General features: G+C 39.8%; 1 protein-coding gene across 2 annotated transcripts in view; it reads left to right on the top strand.

The window, feature by feature from the left end:
* The window catches only part of RB1 (RB transcriptional corepressor 1), an 87,559-nt gene that overhangs the window by 6,595 nt on the left and 59,755 nt on the right, over positions 1 to 21,209 (top strand). Inside the window, exons 1-9 of one of the 2 annotated variants that reach the window (XM_065656699.1) lie at positions 456 to 741; positions 993 to 1,110; positions 10,542 to 10,654; positions 12,636 to 12,770; positions 14,578 to 14,616; positions 15,266 to 15,333; positions 16,813 to 16,923; positions 19,157 to 19,305; positions 19,860 to 19,937. In XM_065656699.1, coding sequence (XP_065512771.1) covers positions 647 to 741; positions 993 to 1,110; positions 10,542 to 10,654; positions 12,636 to 12,770; positions 14,578 to 14,616; positions 15,266 to 15,333; positions 16,813 to 16,923; positions 19,157 to 19,305; positions 19,860 to 19,937 — 906 coding nt within the window. In that variant the 5' untranslated portion in view covers positions 456 to 646. Of the gene's footprint in view, positions 1 to 455; positions 742 to 992; positions 1,111 to 10,541; positions 10,655 to 12,635; positions 12,771 to 14,577; positions 14,617 to 15,265; positions 15,334 to 16,812; positions 16,924 to 19,156; positions 19,306 to 19,859; positions 19,938 to 21,209 lie in introns of those variants that run through there. The other variant, XM_065656708.1, reaches the window with a different exon arrangement.

Genomic DNA, 21,209 nt, shown 5'->3' on the forward strand with positions numbered 1-21,209 from the left:
GTAACCTCATCTGGGTGTTCCTGCTCCGGCGGGGGGACTGGACTGGATGATCTTTTGAGGTCCCTTCCAGTCCCTGACGTTCTGTGATTCCGTGATAACTATGTGACGCTCCTTCCCTCGCTGCCTCCTCAGCTTTGACTCACTTCAGCTGTAAAGCCGAGTCTGGGAGGGCAGGAGATGCCGCCAGACACAGGACTGACCCGCCGGGCCCGGCCCGAGGCGAAGCTTTCCCGCCATCATCGCAGCAAGCCCCGCCCCTCCCGCCCCTCCCGCCAACCGCCGCCCTCGCGCCGCGGGGCGCGCCCTCGCTCCCGTTGCCGGGACGCATGAAGCGGAGCCGGCTCCTATTGGTTATCAGGGAGAAAGAAGCGCGTTCATTGGCTTAGCGGCTGGCGCGGGCAGCTTTTTCTTCCGGGTTCCGAGGCGCGCCGAACCGGTCTGTGTTTGTGCGTGGGGCGCGGTCGCCGCTCCTCGCCGGCGGGCAGGGTGGGGGAGCGGCAGCTGGCCCGGAAGTGACGGCGGAGCGGCTGGCGGTGACGCAGTTTTCCCGCGGTTTGGGCGGCGGACAGGGGAGCGGCCGCCGGGGGCCCGTCGTTACTGCCGCCCGAACGGCGGGGCCCAACGGTCCGCCCGCGCGCGGGCCGCCATGCCGCCCAAGCCCCCCCGCAGGGCGGGCGCCGCCGCCGCCAGGAGCCAGCGCGCCAGCCCCGACAGCGGCTCCGCGCCGCCCGCCGCCCCCCGGTAAGCGCCGGCGGGACCGTCCCGCGCGGGCTGGGGAGGCGGCGGGGCTGCCCCGCGGCTGGGGGGCGCGGGCTCGGTCTGCGCTGCCGGGGCTCTGCGCCCGGGGGCCCGGGTTGCGCCTCTTGCCGGGGTGGGTCGATATGAGCCCGGGGCGCTGTTCGGTAACGGGCGTTCCCTCGCAGCTCAGAGCTCCGGTACGTAGCCGTGTGCTGCTCGGAGTCCCCGCTGCTGATGCCTTTTGCTGTCCCTAGGCTGGAAGTTGGCGAAGCGGAGTTCATTGCGCTCTGTGATGCGCTGAAGGTGTCGGAGGGCGTGAGGGAGAAAGCGTGGAAGACCTATGAGGGCTTATCGGCTGTGGATGGAGCTCTGGTGAGTACCTGCTGCTGCTGCTTGTAACTTGACCGTCTGCTGTGGGGTCTGTCCTGTGCCCGAGTTAAAATACTAAACAGCTTCACTGGGCTGGGGGCCGAGTGGCTCAGAGAGTTGGGGCTGTTCAGCCTGGAGAAGAGAAGGCTCCAAGGAGACCTTATTGAGGCCTTTCAGTACTTAAAATGGGCTTATAAGAAGGATGGGGACAGACTTTTTAGCAGGGCCTTTTGCAATAGGACAAGGATAATGGTTTCAAACTAAAAGATTCAGGCTGGACATGAGGAAGAAATTTTTTATGATGAGGGTGGTACAACACTGGCCCAGGTTGCCCAGAGAGGTGGTGGATGCCCCATCCCTGGAGACATCCCAGGCCAGGCTGGACGGGGCTCTGAGCAACCTGATCTAGTTGATGTCCCTGCTCATTGCAGGGGGTTGGACTTGGTGACCTTTGAAGGTCCTTTCCAACCCAAACTATTCTATGATTCTCTAAGTGTTTTGCAATCAAGGCTTGTGCAGTGTGACTTTGTTTTTTCCAAGGGCAGTTAGACTGAAGTTGGATGTTACCATGTACATGTCTATATAAAGTGGTTTCTATATATATCCCAATTTTGTTAATGTTTTCCTATAAAGGTATGGACTCAAAAATTCTTTTAGATTGCTAATAAATGGCAGTAGAAAACACCACTATGTGATCAGCTAATTCTTCAAACCGCGAGTTATTTCAAATATGTCTGAGTCAGCTTTATATGGGTCATCTCATTGTGTATTTCTTCCCGCTGCATTCTTCATGAGGCTGCAGAAAGGGTGTGAAGAAGGCTATTGCAGAGAAAAGGGTGTTTGTATGTTAAACTTTTTCCTGCTACATAATATTAATCTGTATGTACTTATCATTGAGGTATTTCCATTCAAAGGTAGTCATTTGGGCATGTGTAAACACATTAAAAAGTTAGGCCCTTTCGTGATTTTTTTTCCACCTCCCCTTCTCAGTGCATTTCTGCTGACTCAGAGAATAGCTACAATACAATTAAATCACGACCAACACTTTGTTATACAGACCTGAATTAGATTTAAAATACCTAGCTGGGCTATTATTCCCACCATGTGGGCTAACATCCATGTATTTGTTGTGACTTTTGCTTATTCTTTTGCAACTTGAGCTGACTTGCCACAGCTATGCTGTCACTAGTAATACCTTGTTTCTGTGGTGTTTTTGAAACCACAGTGTGGGTATACCAGCTCTCAATGCCTTTGAGTTTCACAACACTATACAGTAACAGCGAGGGAGAGAGACTGTGTACAGCACTTTTGGTAACTGATACAGTTTCTGGCCATGGATGTTCCCAGGGGACATTTACTTAAAAGCATAGCTGAGCCCCTCTATATGAACTGAAACAGGAGCAATCAGCTCTATGGAGTGAAAAAAACAAGGCAAGTTTGAGTATAATTCTGCAAACTTTCATTTACAGGTGAAATTTTCTTTTCACTGACCATTACCTAGCAGTGGCCAGATAAGACACAGGGCATTTGCAGCCCTTCTTTTCAGCATCTGAAGATGACCTATTGTACCTATTCAGAAGGTGGCAATGACTAGATCTTCATTGTGCCATACAGCTAGTATTTAAGGTTTTGCAATTAAGTCCTATGCTAAGAGCCTTGCAATGTATAGGAAAAAGTGTACATTACATTGTGGTTCAATCATGGCCCTTTTCCTCAAACTTCCTGATGTATCAGCAAGATGTTGAAGTGAGGAAGCTGGTGTGTCCTTCCACAGGGACCTGGCAGGTGCTGGAGTTGCTGCTTCTGGCTGAGACCAGTACAGGCTTCATTTGAGTGTGGAGTCAAGCCAGTTAACAGCCTGGCTGATTGTTGCTTCTCTTTCCAAGTCAAGCTGTTATCATGGGGAGCAGGGCTTCTCAGGGTGACTCTCTGGTTCAGGTTGCAGGGACTTAGGAGGAGGCCATGTTTAAATACCCACTCCTTTCTCCCCAGTGGTAAAGGTGATGTGTTGGATGCTTGTCCTGCAAGTACCAGCTGTGAGTGTTTTTAATCAATGTGGTTCAGTGCTAACCTGTTCAGTTCTGAACTGGAACAGAAGCAGCTGCTTATGTAGCAGCTTTCTGTTCTCAAGCAAAAAGGGAAATAGCAGGACAGCAGCTGAGGCAAATACCTACCAGAACACTTCTGTTTAACCCCATATTTGGTTTGACTTGAGGAAGGTTAAATCATCAGACTGCTGATGAAAAGAGAGGTAGCATCTACTGAACCTGCTCTCAAGTAATTTAGGGAGCATAAAGACCCGAAACCTTGCTTTCCCTGGCACACTGGCCTTGTTCATTGTGGTTGATCTCGGAATTGTGCCTGCCAAGCCTCTGAGGATGTGGAGAGGACTGGTAGTGCTAACTAGCATGTGGTGCGGCCCAGACATTAGGCATTGTGGTAACTGGCAGAGATTCAGGGTGTGAATGTGGACTTCAACTTGGTCTGAACACCTGCTGTATCCTTGCTCAGTGAGTGTTCAGTGACTTAAAGAACATGTATTAGTACTGCCTTTATTGAGTTACTTAGGGCGCGTGTAATCATGTGCAAAGAGACTCTGCAGACAAGGTATATGCAGCTTAAAAGTATAAAGCAATTGTTTTTGGCACATGCACACAAGAGATTGCTAGGATGTAGTGACCTATCAGCCCAAGTATGCCTGCGCTTCAGTGAGACACTGGAAGAGTCTCTACTGGCCAGGCAGGCATCAGTCAGGAGGAGAAGGGTTGGTACCTGCTGCTCCCTGGAATGAATCTTCTGTGCTGTTACCTGCTGAAGCCTCCGATGCCACCAAAACCGGCTGATTCACTGCTTTTTATTCCTTCAGGATGTTGCATCTTTCCACGTTGATACCTTTTTTTATTCTGAGTCTTTGAGCTACTAATGATCCAACTTCTCTCTGAAATTTTTCATTTCTTATCTTGCATAGCTTTCTGCTGCAGCTTTTCTTATAGTGCTCTCAGCTTATCTGTTTCTGCAGCAATTCGAGTCAAGGATGTACAGCTGCACCCTATCACAACTGGGCCTTGAATCTGTGAAGCAGCTGAAGCCCTGTGAGAGGTGTGGAGGAGGAGGAAGGTGGCAGGAGAGAGATGGTTACATGATCCTTCTCAAAAATTGAGGCTGACTTGCGGCTGGAAAAAATTGACTTGCAGAGAGAGATTGTTCAAACCACTATAACTGTCTGTTAAATATGGTGGTAAAGTTTTCCTCCATGACAGCCAGAGTTTAATTATACTCTTCTACAATAATATTATAACTTGAAATCTGAGACAAAACCTTGAATGTTGGTTTCAGAAGTGTCGTACTGAATCAGTGCTGTTGGTATATGGTGTGAAGGAAGGTACTTGATGCCTGACCAGAAAGATATTTTATTTTAAAATTATTTTTATATCTGGTAGACTCCCACACAAGTTCATTATAAACATGGATGTGTATATATAAAGAGCTTTTTGCATTAGTGTCATACAGAGGCTTTTGTTCTTTCTGTCATTTTTGTTTACCAAACCAAGCTACCTAGGTAAACAAAATATTGGTTTAGAGTTGTAGTTTTTACTGTCGCTTAGTTTCAAAACTCTTACACACTGACAGTTGTTGACTTAGAAAATTAGCTCTGATGCTTGCTTCTCTTGCACCCTTATTTTTTTGTAACTATCCTGAAACCTGAATAATGAATTGATAGTAAACTCCAGATGGAGTAGATAGATTTAGTGGAATTACTAATGTACTTCGAGTAGCATGTGATTATTGGTGTAGGAAAGACTAGGAGAGGTACTGGGAGCCATACTAATATTGCTAGTAAAAAGTTCAGGGTGTTTTTATGTTCTGCTACTGTTTGTTTTGGTAAAGAACAAGAAAATGAGAATCTGAAGTAGCATATTGGGTGATGTAAGCAGGAAAAAGAAACCTGAGCAAACTGTTGCTTAATATATTGGAGAGAACCAATATGAGGAGCAGCTGACATGGTGACTAAATTGGAACCAAACTTCTGCAAAGGAAATTGAAATTGTTTAGGAAATTGATAGAAGTTGGAGTCTTCCAAGGACCTTGAGGCATATGGTCTGGTGTGCTTCAACCTCATCAGTCCAGCTTGCTGTAGTATATGGTGTGTGGGTAGGAGCTTCATTTTTTGTTTGCTGTTCATAGCACTGTTTGGGAAATGTGACCCACTGTTCTCCTGCTGCCACTCAGCTGTTCAGTCTCATGGATTCCTGAGTAATTTTTATCAAGTGCTTGTCTAACCCACTATTAAAAAATTCTGATGATGAAACATCTGCAGTCTGCGTAGTTAATCCTTCCTAGTTTAAGTTTGTTTGCCTGTGATTTTTGTCCCCAGGTACTATGCTAATCTGTTTTTGTGTTATAATTCAAGCCAGCGGTGATTATTCTGTGTCCCATGGACATGAGAATGTGTTACTGCTGCTTTCCCCACCCCCCCCCCACCCCAGAGAGTCTCTAGCATCTGAAGGTATTTCTGTCATCTTTCCTTGTTTCTAATTGCTCATATTACATTCTGAAATGCAATTCTGGTATGCAGATACTGCAGAGCACTTGATTCATGTAAGACTTGAACTATGTTCTTAGCGAAGAAAATTTAAAAGATGAACTGTAGCTTAAGTGGAGCAAAGAAATAATGAGTTCTTAAATATAGTAAGGTTGCTGCCCTATGTAGATCAAAAAGTTAGTGATCAGCAGGTCAGATGTTCCCAATCCATAGAATTTCACACTTAAATTAGTTCCTTTTTGTTGTAGTTTCTTATGAAAAATAAAACATTGTAGTTGGTAAACCACCTCATCCTTATGTTAAAAGGCATGCAGAGACTTCTTTCTTTTGTCAAAAGTGTGAAACACATATGAGCTAATAAGAGACAAAGCTCTAGACAGGAAAGGCTTTATTTATAGAACTGCAGCTAAACTGAACCTGAATTCCCTGAAGCTTAGTGTGGATGAGCAAAACTACAGATATTTTAGGATCCTCAGTTATTAAACAAAATAACAAAGAGCTACTGGAAGTCCCAAAGCAAACCTAAATCATCAACATGGCCTCTTGCCATGGTGAGAATTGGTATATTAGTAGCAGATGCATTGCATGTATGTATTGTACCCTTGCACTTTAAAAGCATAGCTAACTGGCATACAGTTTCTTTTTTTTTTTTTTACTCATCATCTGCCCATTCTGGGGAAAAACTGATGTCCCGTCCAATCTTGCTATGTGCAAAAAAAAAAAATAATGGGAAATTTTCATATCAGAAGAATTATTCTTCATCAGTTCAATACTCTCCATTGACTTCCATTACTTTTACCTAGTATTATGTATGAGTTTGATTTAATCTGTTGAGAACTAATAGTAATCTTCCATTCCAGACAATATTCAATAGGAAATCTGCAACCATCATTGCTGAAAAATGGAGGATCTGACTTTACACAGAACTTCTTATATGTAGGCAGTGGGTATAGTATTCACTTTCAGATTTTTTTTCTCTGAAATTTTTGCTACAAGTCTTAATTTTGATTAGTTTTCTATTTTGAATGCTTCTTGATTATTTTTCCCTGCCACCTTCCGCCCTGTAATGATAAATATATCTGTGAATGTTTCTTGTACCATCTAACTAGTTCTCAGTATTGATTAGGATGTGGTGGCTGAGGTTTTAGTAAGCCAAGAAGTTCCACATATTCCCCTTCAAAAATTAGGTTTTTGGTATTTACAGTGTGACAGCCTAGATCCCGTGTGATTCAAATACCCATCTGCGTTTGCATATTTTTTATGTACGTTTCTCTTGACCTTCTTTTACACAGCATCATTTGAAGTTTCTATTCCTGGATCACTTTTGTAGGCTGTCATCAAAACTTATTAGTGCAGGGAGAATAATAAACATCTCTAACTGCAAACTAGAACTGAGACTTAGTGTGACCATCTCCTCCTTGTGACTGGTTTAGCAGTGGAGAACCTTTTGAGGTAGAGAACAGAAGTAATTTCTGTTAGTGCTTTTAACAGCTTGCAAAAACATCTGGAAAGAAGAGAGGCAAGAATCCTCCCTCACAGTAGTCCAGTTTGAGCATTTCAAGCCTATGACTCCTCCAGGTTGTTTTCACTAGATTTAGACAAACTGATGATCTGCTAAAAATAAATAGTAATAGTAGGTCCAGAATGAGAAATAAATATCTTGAGTTTGTAAGAGTTTTAGATCTTTTCCTGCAGAAAGCTATATTGATTCTATGGAACTAACCTACAATGCCCAAAGTTACAGCACTGGTTCCCCAAAATCATAAATAAAAAAAGAAACCTATGTAGACTAGTAGGTGCTAAAAAAACTGTGTTAGTGATTGGTAGGCTTTGATTCATGATAAGTTGAAATAAGGTCTCTAGAAGTCATCTTATTGGAGCTGACAGCCAAGGACAAATGTTGAACCTTTGTCCTGCCTGTTTTCTGTAGTGGTGCTGTATCAACAAAGATCTTGAGTCAGACTGTGGTCAAAGAAGAAAACCCTCAGAAATGAATTTCTGGCTGTGAATTTGTCTTGCATCTATTCCCATGCCCTCAGGTCCATCTGGGATGAATCGTCTGGCTTTGGCTTAAAATAAACTGTTAATTTGTTTTGTAGGATTGGCTCCCTTGGAGTTACGACACTGGCAAAATAGCTGAACAGAGTGATGCCGCTGCATTTTTGTTCTGCCATCAGCTTTAAGTCATTTGTGTAGGAAAGGAATTGAAAAATGTCTCTGAGTGTGGGGAGGGAAGGGCTGTGAGGAGAAGAATATTCAGGAATCTTGACCTGCCAGGAAGACCTCTTTATTTCTTCTCCCCCTTTCCTACCCCATGGCATTTATATTTTATGTATTAAAAATCACTAAATTCTTCATGCATGGGCAGGGGCAGGTGGTTTTATTTTCTGAAGAAACTGCAGTTTACCTGCATCTTTGGGTGTTTTAACCAGCAGTAGCCAGGGGTATGGGCCCAGTCCAGTGTTCCTGCATGATTTCCTCTCCTCCCTCACAGCTGGTGTTAAGAGGTGGGCACACTCAGGAGCTGCTCACCTTTTCTTAATCTATTAGTTTATCTTGGATTCTATGTAATGTTTTTTGTTAGGCCAGCAGTCATTCAACATCTGCCTGGTTGAGGAGAAGGTGCCCAGAGCATCCTGTAACACCTGGAATGGTTAAGGAGATAGTCCTGATATTAGAGTTTGAATCTAGTGGATTGACGGGCTGCTTCTGAGGCTGCCATCTTGTTTAATGATAGTAATAAATGAGTTGTTACCCCAAACAATACTGGACAAGGAGTTTGAAGGTAGTTAATGCAAAACCAGACCTCACTCTTACCAGATAAACCACTGCTATAGCCATTGAGAATTTTCCTTCCAGAATAGAACTAAGCCGCCTAGGAGAGCTGAGCTTGTTTGGATTGGCAGCAAACTAAGAACAACTTCACCGCTTCCTAGCACTCGGTCCTCCTGCTCTACAAAATGTTATATTTACAGAACAATGTCACGGTCCATGTTTGCAGGAGCATGAAGTGCGGGGAAGTTCTTTATTAAGCGAGTTCAACTGACTCCAGTGGCAGCGATGTCCTTAGTGAGTAGTCATCCTTCTTCTTGGTAGGTCGCTAGCTAGCCTTAACCTTCAAGATTTTTTTACAATGCATCACAGACACATTAATGCAGGAAAATAGGCATCCCCATCATACAGGACATTTTCAGTTCTTATGTGCCTGGTAGCTTGTTGTACCTGACAGCAAAGGGTGGCTGAGATGCTGGGAGTGCATCTCTCAGCAAAGCCTTTTTTCTGTGCAAACCCTCCTTTGAGAGCAATTTTTTTGCCTCATCTTTAGCTTGCTGGCAGCATATGATGGTACATAAAATATCTAAAAAGTTTCCTACAAAGAGTTTCCTACAAAAAAAGATGGTGACTATTTGATATTAATACTAATTTATTTATGTATCATCAAATGTATCTCAGTCTGTTAATAGCTTCTTTGAAAATAATTTTCTGTTGTACAAGGAGTCATGATTTATAGAAATGCGCAAATAGGAATGCAGAAAACAAGCAGTAACATAAATAATGGACAGTTACCATGTTGTTGAAGGTGGCTGGTTACCTTAGCTGTCAAACCTGTATTATGATTCTTATCAATTGCACAAACCAATGAAACTTTTCTTTCTTTGGAGGGGACCCCAGCTGGTCTTCATGGATGTATAAACACTGGTCCCAAGAAAGAAACAGAGCAATTGCAAAAAAAAAAAAAAGTTGACATTGTTAGTGAACTTCTTGTTTTATCATGTATGGGCATGGCAAGCTATTTGTTGTGGTTACGCTGCTGAGTAAGCGAGGATATGAGTGGGTGCTGAGGATGCAGAACCCTTCAGGGTAGTTTTGGAAAACCACGTAAGATAAAGGGAACCAGGTCTGGTGCAGGCATATTCCTATTGCCTTTTGGGAGTTAATTTCTGGAGTGAACTGGCCCCTGTGGTTTGCATTGGTGTCTTCTGGGAGGCAGCTAGGTAGAGTGGGGAGGACAAGATAAAAGGGTAGGCCAGCGAGCAGGAGAGCCAGAGTTTGGTATTTCAGCTGACTCGCTCCTGGGGGTCTGCTTCACCTCCCCTCTCATGGATGTCACATTCAATCTGGAGCTGCTGAGGGACCCGTTCAAACCCTGCTCGTTTGCTGAAGTGGCTGTGGGCCTAGGTGGCCTTGGAGATTTATTTACAAGGAGGCCAAACGTCCGAAGAGTATTTTAAGAGTTTGCAGGGCTGTACTCACACTTGGTTCCATCTTCAAAACAGCTCTGTTTCCAAAAGCTGTGCTATATATCTGCCTGGGTTTTTCTTCCATGCTCCTCCCAAGCATGGAGGGATTTCTTGAGATTTTTCTGTTGGGATGTTGTGCTGGTGGAAGGGAACTGGAATGGCAACTGATGCCCGGCAGGCTCCAAGTGACCAGCTTGGAGTGAACTCCATGTGGATGGCATATCTGTTGTTGCAGGAGGGCTTTTCTTTGAAGGACGATCAGTTAAAGCCTGTGTGGCTTGTCTCCGTATTCCTTACTCTTCGGCATCTTACTGTAGTAAAATATAGTAACTTAAAAAAAACTAAACATGGTTTCTGCTTTGCAGAAATGTTCTGTGGAACCAAAGCTTCTATTTTGAAGATTGCTGAATTGTATGGCTAAAATTGATCTTGTACTCTAGGAATAAAAGTTGAAGTGCATGGTCTTTCATCTGTAATGTAAAACTTGCAACGGTTTTCAGTTATCAAATAATTTGCTTTCATAATAAAAATGCTTGCTTGAGGGTGGTTTGTTTTACCATTTCTAGTAAAATTTGGACAAATTAATGCTTTCCATATATTACCCACTTGTATTGCATAATAAAGATAAACTCTTCTCTTCTTTCTAAAAGGCTTATAACAAAAAGAAAAAGGAAACATGGGGAGTCTGTATCTTCATTGCAGCAATTGATCTGGATGAAATGACATTCACTTTCACAGAGCTTCTGAAAAGTATTAGCATAAGGTAAGTGAATTTAAAGGTGTGAATTTGGATTTCAACAATGAACTAGTCAACATTTTTATAAAGAGAATGTTTTTAAGCATTGGGAATCTTTGTGTATATCAGGCTAGCTGATTTTAAAGTGAAGATTACTTATGGGAATTCTGTATATTTTGGTAAACTAGGAGTCTTGCTATCATATTTTAGTTGTGGGAGCAACAATACTTGTTTGATTCCAACTGGCTTTGATTGTATCACACAGCTGATTCTTGTTCTTGCTCAACCTAAAGTCTTCATGAATTTAACTTGGTGTAAATTACACCTAAAATATTTTCCTTAATTTCCCAGTTTCAAGATTTTTTTTTTTTATAAAACCTTTTTACCAACATTAGGCTTAGGCTAAATCAAGAAGTAGGGAAAAATTGTTACTCTTCAAATAGTTTGCCATCATGCTGCTCTTTCAGACATTTTAATGCCAGTCTAAATTTTGTACTTTTGTACATGCTTTTGGTAAGGGCTTGTTACTGTTCTATTGTATATACACCAAGTTCATAACACATAAATTGAAATTATAGGACAATATCTGCTTTTAAGGTAAATTTAGGTGGCAACAGCAGTTGACATACCCTTGTGTTATATTAATCTAAGGAAAGGATTCCAGTGCTGTCTGCCTAATAACTGTGCTGTGTGTCGAGAGCAGGAGCAGAGCCCTGGGATGCTCCAGGGCAGGGGGCCCAGGCAGAACGCTGGGTTCATCACGGTGCCAACCCCAGGCTTGGGGATAAATACCATTTTCTTGGAAGTCATCAATTTTGATTGGACTTCTCCAGAGCAGTGGGCAGGTCCTGTGTTTCGATTTAATCTCTTCAGTCTTGACTGAATTGGAACCTTGTGGATGAAATCTAATTGCATTTGTGCAGCGATGTTCAGCATGTTCCACCTGAGTACAGACCAACTTGTGCTGAAAACTGAAAGAGGTCTTTTTCCCTTGGGGTTTCATAGAGTAAGCTATTACTCTGGCAATTTTTATTTTAGCAATACTCAATTGCTTGTTAGCCGTGGGCTTTTTGTCAGCTGTAATATCAATCTGGCAGAGATTTCTACCAGTCATCTTATTCTCTAGAACCACACAGATCTATTGGAAAGATTTTTTTTTTTTATTCCATGGTAAAAGAATTTCCAAATGAACTTCTGACTATTTTTCTGTTCCCTTTTTTTAGTCTAAAAAAAAGGTCAATCAATCTCTCAGAATCCTTTATTCTGATAAAGGATCAAACTATATTTGATACAGTTGAAATAGTTGAATATATTTGATAGCATCCTCCATTTTTAGTAATCTGCTCGTTTTGGTTATGAGCAAAACAATAAAATGCTTTCTTGATGGCCATAACATTACATGGATGAGTAGGGAAAACTTTAATCCCCTTTAATAGTATTTCCAAAGGGTGGGCCTGTGCTTGTCCCCAGTGCCTGTTGCAAGATTTGTAATTCATGTAACTCAGTGCATTCATCTCACTTTTCATTCCTTGGTCTCTCTTTAGCATGGATGGAGCCAAGGGTCATGTTCTTAGAGTAGTAAGAACATTTCTGAAGTAGAACTTTTAGCTAGAGCAGAAGAATCAAGATTTCTGTGTTTGCACAGATATTTGCAGTTTTACTGGCAGAGCAAGGAAGAAAGATGTGTCTAGTGAGCAGATTCTGACTTCCACAGATAATATCTGTGCTAGCCAAGGAAATTCTTTCTGTAGTAGAGCCCATATCACAAGAAACTTGTGCTACCCAGTTAAACAATTTTCCTACACCCGGAAAATTTAAAGGTGGTGTATGGGGCTCAAGGTAAGCAAGCCGTGTTTTGCAAAGCAAGGTTCTCAGTCACTGCTTGTAGTAAGAATGTGCTGGAGTCTAGTGAAGTAAGGCAGTGGGTTTTGGTGGGGTTTTTAAAGAGCTGTTGCATAATAGTAATTCTCAGTTATGATAACCTGGCATCTTTTTTCCTTTTTTTCAGTGTATGCACATTTTTTCAGTTTCTGAAAGAGGTGGATGTTAACATGGATACTGTAAGCACTAAAGTTGATAGCACTGTATCAAGACTGAAAAAGAAATATGATGTATTACTTGCACTATATCACAAGTTTGAAAGGTAGTATACATTTTTCATTTCAAAATTATGAATTCTTTATGGCTGTCAACATTTAAGTATTTAGACTTTTCCAACTGTGTATTAGAAGAGCCCATTTAAACTGTGTGCTAATATTTACAATGTTTACATATATCGAATAAACATTACTTATATTTGACTCCGTAACTGTTACAATGCTTTGTTGCAGTACAAACAATAGTAAGAGCAGCATGGCAAGTGGTTACTAGTCCCTTTGTTTGAGCTTTTTACAAATATAAGGATTGGTTTACTATCTATTTTTTAAGAGACTTCCTATTTCTACATGCCCACCCCTCCCCGGATTCTGTTCTAAGAGTTTCTAAGGAGAAAGAAAAAAAGGCACAAATGAGATAGTTTCTCTCTCCCAGATCTGCACCTGATGGCTTTTTGTTCCAGTGTCTAGAAGCGTTGCAGAGCCTGCTCTGTTAGCAGTTCTCACTGTAATCAAGATAAAGTTTCCCAAGTGGTTTAGCTGTGACCATACAGTGAAAATAGAGGGGCGTTCTCTCCGTGCAGAATAAATTGAATATTTTTATGCCAGAGTGCAAAGAGCTTTCTGTGTTTAACTTGACAATTGGGAGATTCTGAAATGGATGCTTTTTTCAGTCGCTCTTGCTCCAGGGTGGTAAGTTGCCGCACTTTGTGGTTTAACGTGAGGACAGAGATGACGAAGGCTTTAGATCTTCTATAGGCTAATGTGTGCTCTGGCACAGGTGTGTGTTGGCAAGGTCTGATATCCTCTGAGGCAATTTTTAATCAGTCTGTGAAATTCTCTATAGCATATTCCAGTAGAAAACTGTTTCATGTCATTAAGCATTGAAGCATCGTTCTGTGATGCTCTTATTACTTGATCCTGGTGCTTCAGCCCCGTGGTATTTCTCACCTACAGGAGCTGGAGTCGCAGTTTTGCCTCCCAAACCACAAAAGGCTCTCATCCCTTATGTGACCCTTGAAAGGGGCAGCAGGTCACCCCTTAGTAGTTTCTAGAATCAAGGCACAAATGTGATAAGTTTTATTTCTTTTTGAAGTCCAATCCAATCACACTTACCGTTAACTTGGATAATGTATCACATTTTTGTAAAGTTTATAGCTGCCTTAAAGCTATAAATTTCTATGAAACTTGTAAATAATTTGGGTTTACCCATTACAAGTCTTCTGGGCTTATAAAAATGTCATTGCAGATTTACACAGGCATGTTTTCGTTTTTGTCCCTCTAACTCTTCTTCGCTTGCTGACTTTTTCAAAATTTGAAATGCTGTAACAATTCTTTTCAATCAGAAGGATTTAAAATTTGTTTTACCCTTGTTTTCTTTTGAAGAAAATGAATTTATTTATTGAAATGCCAGGTACCTAGAATAATTAGGAAGAAACATTATACTGCAGGGCTTGCAGTGACACTGCAGAAGGAGTAAAGGTTTTAAATTGCCCTTTTATAGAGTGCTCTGTGCAGGTGTAGTACATACTTTATTGTGTTTTACAAGCCACTGAGTAACAATGTACATACAAATCCTGTCTTTCTGGAAGAAAACAATAACAAACTTTATTATACCAGATTAAAAATGTTCTTCTATGCAAGCTTTTACATAAGCATGGAGGCAACAGTATTATTTCAGCTCTGGCAGGACTTTAGTTGGTCTGTTATTAATCTGTTTTCCAAGAGTCAGCATTTTTTAAAAGTTAGAATAATGTTTTGTGAACTGGTGTATTTTTCACTACATTGCAGTAAAGGTTTTACACAGTTTGCTTTCAGAAAAGTGTTTAAAAATAAGAATTTATTTTTATTTTCTAGGACTTGTGGCCTTATTTATCAGGAACAACCTAGTAGTGAGTAAGTCCGACTTTTCAAAATTGTGTTTCTCAAGATAAGATGTAAAATGTGTCAGCAATTTATTTTTTAACCCACTGAGATTGACCTAAGTCATAGTATGTCATGTGTTTAATTTAGACTTAGAGAGGACTTTGAATTTCAGTGAGGGATGATGAAAGCCGCAGAAGTTATATATAAAATTTGATCACTTCTTCCATGAAGGATCACCACCTAATGGCAGGCGTCTTGGCATGGTGGAAACAAACATTTGGAGAGTGACCTTCCTAATCATAGCAACAAATGAGTGGATGAAAAGATGCCTCGGCAGCTCCCAAATGGGATGTGTTCATGCCGTGACTGGAGAACAGGGCATTAGTCAAAAGCACAAGTGAGAAAACAGCTCATAACAGGTGAATTATGCACATTCACTTTCTTTTCCAAGGATGATATGGAAATGTCCTGATTCTTGAATGGTGTCACGGAGACTTAATTTTTTCAAATATATAGTCATAATTACATAGGGAATGGAATGAGATAATGAACTTAACTATAGGGGAAATGTTGCATATTGTCTTAAATTGTTCCGTAAACTGAAGCATGTTTTCAGAAACTATAGTTTAAAACACTACAGAGCTGTTAATGCAAAGGCTTTATTTTTGTGTCTCTACAGGATTTCTGCTGAACTCAGTTCTGTATTAGTCCTAAAAAATTACTGGATTACTTTTTTGCTGGCAAAAGGTGAGTTTTGATTTAAAGACAGTTATTTTTAATGAGTATAGCTGAAGTGATTTTATGGGTTTGTTTTGTGTCCAGTATTAGACGGGCATCCTTACTACAAATGTTCATAGTACGGGCCCACAATGTTTGGATTGTGTGGCTTTTGTAACTACTCAGTAATATTTCTTTCTATACAATTTGACTGTACTTTTAACTTCTATTTCTTCCTGTGTATATAAATTTTTTTAAGCTTTATAACTTTTTTTAACTTTGAAGGTTGGTATTTTGTATTTGAGTCTAATCTGAGGTGCCAATGTTTTAATAATGGATGATTACCTGAAAAGACCTGCAGAATTTTTGATAGCTTATATATATTATAAATACATTATTATTAAATTTTATTTATTTATTTTAAGTTAAGTCCCAGAAATTATGCATACTACAACTCTTCCTTGAAAAGGCTGAAGATCCAGTTAAAGCTGTGTGATGAAACAATTAGGGTAGCCCATGGAGTCCTATCTCATTGTACTATTCCTACAAAAAGGAATGAATCATATCTTAATTGCTATTTACTCCAGGACTGTGTTATCAGCGAAGTGTGCACATCTCTGCCCTTGAAATCGGTCCTGGATCAGCTGAGCTTCATGGAGCTTTTTCACTAGAATTCTCCAAGCATAAGCATAAAGCCAAACTCAGTGTTTCTAGCCTGCCTTTTCACCGAGAATAAGGAAAGCTAAAATTAACCAGCAAATAGTTGAAGTCACAGGAGAGCCTGGGTGATGCTTGCTCATTCTGATAGAAAATAAATACAAAAATAGCACATGTCAGTAGAGCAAGATGAGTGGTCTGTAGCCATTCTGGGTTGCTGTGGGCTTTCCAGATTTTTTGTGGTGATGCACGCTGTCTTGGAATGGCCCTGTAAATCTTCTCCAGCCTACAAATCATAATTTGGGAACAACTGGAATAATGTCCTTTTAAAAGCACTCTTCATGCTAATATTTGTGTGGCTTTTAAGTCAGTTCATATAAATTTGACAGGCTGAGCATACAGTGTGATAGCATGGTTTGAATTTGTCTTCACTATATAGTAGCAACTCCTGCTTTCTGAATTCTTTCACAAAGCTTACCTAAGACCACATAAAAGAAAGTGAGGAAGAATTGCACAGAAGCAAGAGGTACTTAACAGGAAAAATAGTCTGCAGAGTTACTCCGCTATACTAAAATTAAAAAGAAATCAGGAAGGAGCACTGAGAGGTGGGAATTTTGTACACAGTAAAGTTATTTACATGTATACTATCTCTAAAGCAGCAAACCTCTTAAGAACCACAAGTTCTAAAATCAGTAGCCTTTAAAGAACACTGGCATCCTGCGTGGTGCTTTCTGAATTCTAACTGTAGTGTTTTATTAAATGTACTTCCAAATCTTTAGTTTTTCAAAATTACTTTTAAAATTAAGTCAAACATCTCACAAAGGTTTTCTTTACCTTTCTAAACTTTTGCAGGTAAAGTGTTGCAAGTGGAAGATGACCTGGTGATTTCTTTCCAGTTGTTGCTGTGTGTCTTAGATTATTTTATCAAACTGTCACCTCCTGCTATGCTCAAGGAACCATATAGTAAGGATTTTAGTTTTTTGTTCAAATTTGATTAAATTTCTATTAGTCATGCTAACATTCATAATTAACATAATAAAACTTCTTCAACATATTAAAATGGATTTTAAAATGTTTTAATTTAGTTTAGTGAACTTGAATTAAATTATCTGAATCTGGCAGTGTATTTAATTTTTTTTCCTACCGTCCATTTGCTATGTCCTCTGCCCATACAAGCTGTTCAGGGACTTGTTAAAACAGCAGTTGTACTTCAATAAAAGAATTCAGGTTGTGGGTAGATGATGAATGAGAACTATTATTTAGGTTTGCTTTGAGTTACAAAAGGAAAAGGTGGTGCTATGACTGTTATTTCATTGACATAGAGCAGTGTGATGACAACAAAAATGTATAAGATACTGGACTATACAGACATGTAAAAGAAATCTATAGTGGATAGAAAACCTAATTGTGGTGGTAACTCAAAATGGTAGAGGTAAAATGTAGATAGCTTTGCTTTTATTACATCACCTTTGTTATTAACAAGTGTCTTTTTATCTTAAGTAAAAATATAATGGGTCTTCACTATAGACACTTCTCTTTAGCAGTAATTTTTTGTACATTCAGTTTTTGTACCTAAAACCTGAAAAGCCTCACTAAAAGGCAGGGAAAGTAAGAATTTATGGTAACTTTCAAAGATAGAATTCTGTTGTTGTTGAATATTCTGCAAACTATGGTATTTAAATACTGAAGTATTTGGAGTCATAGTATGTAGAAAACAATTATTTGATACTAATTAGTTTATCCTCTTCTGAGTTTGGATACAACACTAATATTTATAGCCTAAATTTACTTGCTTTTTAAATTTGTTTCACAACTGAATATCCACTTGGGTTATCATTTTTTAGAATAGATGATGTATTCACTGCTATATTCTTTAAATTCCATGTTTTGGAGGATATTTATCTGACCTGGCAACTATTTGTTGTGGGTAAGAACAAATAACCTCACTTTTATTGTAATCCAAATAAATACAAATAGAAGGTAGGAAAGGATGGGCTTGTTATGAGCAAATCCTTGCCCTCCTCTAGTACTATTTTGAATTTAAATTTGTCCTTCCTAATAGGACAGACATATGCTACTCCTTATTTCAGATGTTATAAAGCAGATCTTTCTCAAAGAACACTGAAGTGAAACTAGCTGGTTTTGAACTGCGTTCGCGCTGGTGTATTTTTGTTCGTGAAACCACAAAGACTAGGAGCTCATTATTAGAAGCAGTTTGGTTCTGTGCATTCTATCTTGAAAAGAAACGCTGCCACTTCAGACTAAATTGCAAGTATGGCTGTCGCTGTCATAAATGTAAAGCATTAGATTTCTAACTTGAAGCTGCATGGTACATGCAGGTGCTTCATTCCTTTAGCAAATAACACAATGTGGTGTTCAAGTCCTCAGGACCAAGAGGTTTCACGTAGTGCTAAACGATGTCAAGCTTTATGGTCTGGCTAAGGCTGAGGGGATTACGATGCAGCCACCCGAGCAGTGTAGTTTGTCAGATTTTCTCAGAACAGCTACCAAATACAAATGAGAACAGCATGTGGATTAGAATGTCAATTTTAAACCAACAATATTTAGTGATATTAGCATGTATTATTAATTTACATGTTTCAAGCTGACAGTATCGAAGCCATTTACTTTGACCTTAACAAAATGAAATATTTTTACTTCACTGAATTAAGGTTTTGTGATATTGTCAAGGTGAACTTGTTTGTTCCTACTTGTTTGTCGGGGGTATTTGGGGAAAGAAGGAATTCCCTGCAGAACCTTATTTCCAGGTTCTCACCAGCGCTTAAGTCCTGCATTGACTCTATTAACCTTCAGACATGTCGAGTGAAGTTACTCTTTCAGCTGCTTGTTTTATACTTCTGTAAAAATAGGAAATGTGGAAAGATACAGGTTTCCTAGCTTTGCGAAACAGGTGCTTATTCAAAGCTACTTACAAAAAGTGCTATTACGCTCTGCGTTGAACAGCTTTTTAAAAACAAAACGTCCAAGTACTGATACAGGAATTTAAAAATTGTTTTGTTTTTATATAGGTTTTCTGTAGTGAAGGTTTCTTACCCAGCTGAACAGATAGAAAGGGAAATTTAAGAGGAGGACCTGAAAAATAATATAAAAATTTAGATCGCTTAGGTTTAAAAATGTATATCTCTTCTTTCTTAAGACAACTCTAACCCTGTGATGGTTCTGACTGTCTTTCCAGAGTCTGCTGTGTCTGCAGTGACTGTTAATGGTTCAGCTCGAACTCCAAGAAGAGGTCAGAACAGGAGTACACATACTTCAAAGCAAATTGATACAGATACAAAAGTTATTGAAGTCCTTTGTAAAGAGCACGATTGTAATTTAGATGAGGTAATGCCTGTGTTTTAAAGTCTGTTAGATCTTGCTGCTAAACCTCACCTGGAATATGTGTTTATTTAAATGGTCTTTTTAAATCTCAGCAGTTGGGCTTGCTTAACTATTCCCTCAAGTTCAGTGATGAAGGTATTCATTCATTAGGTAGTTTAAAAAAAAAAAAGCCTATGATAAGAAAATATACTCAACAAGGACATTGCTTCTGTGTGGGATCTTAAAGACCCCATTCCTCTTCACTGGTAAATCTATTCCTGTGTAAAAAGGACTTTTTTTTTTGAATATCTAAGCAGATGATGGAAGTAGAAATACAGGAGGGCTGGAAAGAGTGCAGTTCTTTCCTAGTTAAGTCATTTAATGTTCCAGCAATGGATTATGTACTGCACGCTTACATATCATGCTACATGTAGGCAATTTCATTTTTGCTTTATCGAAAACAAAATACAGTGCATTACAGAAGTGTCTCATTTAGTTTCTTGATTTAAAGACTTGAAAGCAGTAAATGCATGCTTGCCTCTGGATATTAACATGTTTTTTTTCTTTCCTTTTTTTAGGTCAAAAATGTGTATTTCACAAGCTTTATTCCTTTCTTGAATTCTAGTGGTATCGTAGCTTCAAATGGACTACCAGAGGTAACTGGAGGAATTTAAGATGGTTCCACAACAGTGCTTTACTTCATGCCAAATTGCTCAAGATATACCCTTCACACATAGAAGTTCTAATAGGTTCTTCTAAAATCATCTATCAAAATGCATTTTTTTCAGGAATGTGGCTTAGCAGGGATTCCAGTATTCATGAAGTATATTTAGCTTTTACATTTGAATTTAATAAATTAATTTCCTGAGGCTGAGCTAGTGCTTTTGCTCAAAGCAAAACATGACATAAGAGTTTCATATCCATGATCTCAGTGAGGCCATTAATCTAAAATACAATTATTACAATATCAAGTCTCTGAAGTCAGTCTGTAAATGCATAGAGTCTTAAATTACACACGTTAATTTAAATATAATTGAGACATATTGCTGTAGTCATGCTGGAGAGATATCCAAAAGATTAGGCTCAGTTTCACAACTGGCAGAGTTTGGACTGCTGTGTGCATGCAGAATTACTTTCATCTCACCGAGTTGTAGCCTGGATGCAGCCAACTACCTCTATGCGATTGTGTGCAAGAGTGTGCCTTAGTAGGGAACTTCTTGCAATATATTCATATCTATTGCTCTTAAAAGAGCAGGTTTAGCTGTGTGTCACCAGTAGATGTGGTAACCTGAAAATAAGCAGCTCTGAAGCTTGTTCAGACTTAAGGTCTACAAGATTCAGCCAAGTATATGTTTGGTTTCAGAGTGTGTTGGGTGGGGGACAAAATGAGACCCACTGAAGTTCTAAATCTCTTCCAAAATGAATTTCAGGGTATCAGCAGTCTGTTTAAACTTTTTAATTTATGGGTTTATGTAGTTGGTAAGCCATGTATGAACTTCCAGGCAAAGGTCATTACGCAGCTTGTTCTCAAATCAATGAGGGTTCTCATCCAAGGCTGTTCCATTTAAGCATTAATATCAAAATTACTGATCTAACACTCTGCTGCTGAAAACTATGTAAGATGAAGTATTGAAGGAAAATCTAGTCACCTGATCCTTGCCCCTGAAACTTGAGTGCCTGAGGGTATGTTCTAAAACAAAGCAGAAAGTTACAGCTATATTTCAGAGGCACACAGTTCATGTAAGAAATCCAACTAACCATCAGTCATTGAGATCATCAGTACAATAACTGGTAATATGGGATGTTTAAATTGACTTTCATTTTCATTAAAAAGAACACCAAGCTTTCAATGGATTTTAATGTTGTTTCCAAAAAGCTTTTGAGCCTTTGTTATTTCATTTGTCTTCATTGTGTGTTTGGTCAGACTT

This window comes from Caloenas nicobarica, chromosome 1 (assembly GCF_036013445.1).
Source record: "Caloenas nicobarica isolate bCalNic1 chromosome 1, bCalNic1.hap1, whole genome shotgun sequence".
Taxonomy (NCBI): domain Eukaryota; kingdom Metazoa; phylum Chordata; class Aves; order Columbiformes; family Columbidae; genus Caloenas; species Caloenas nicobarica.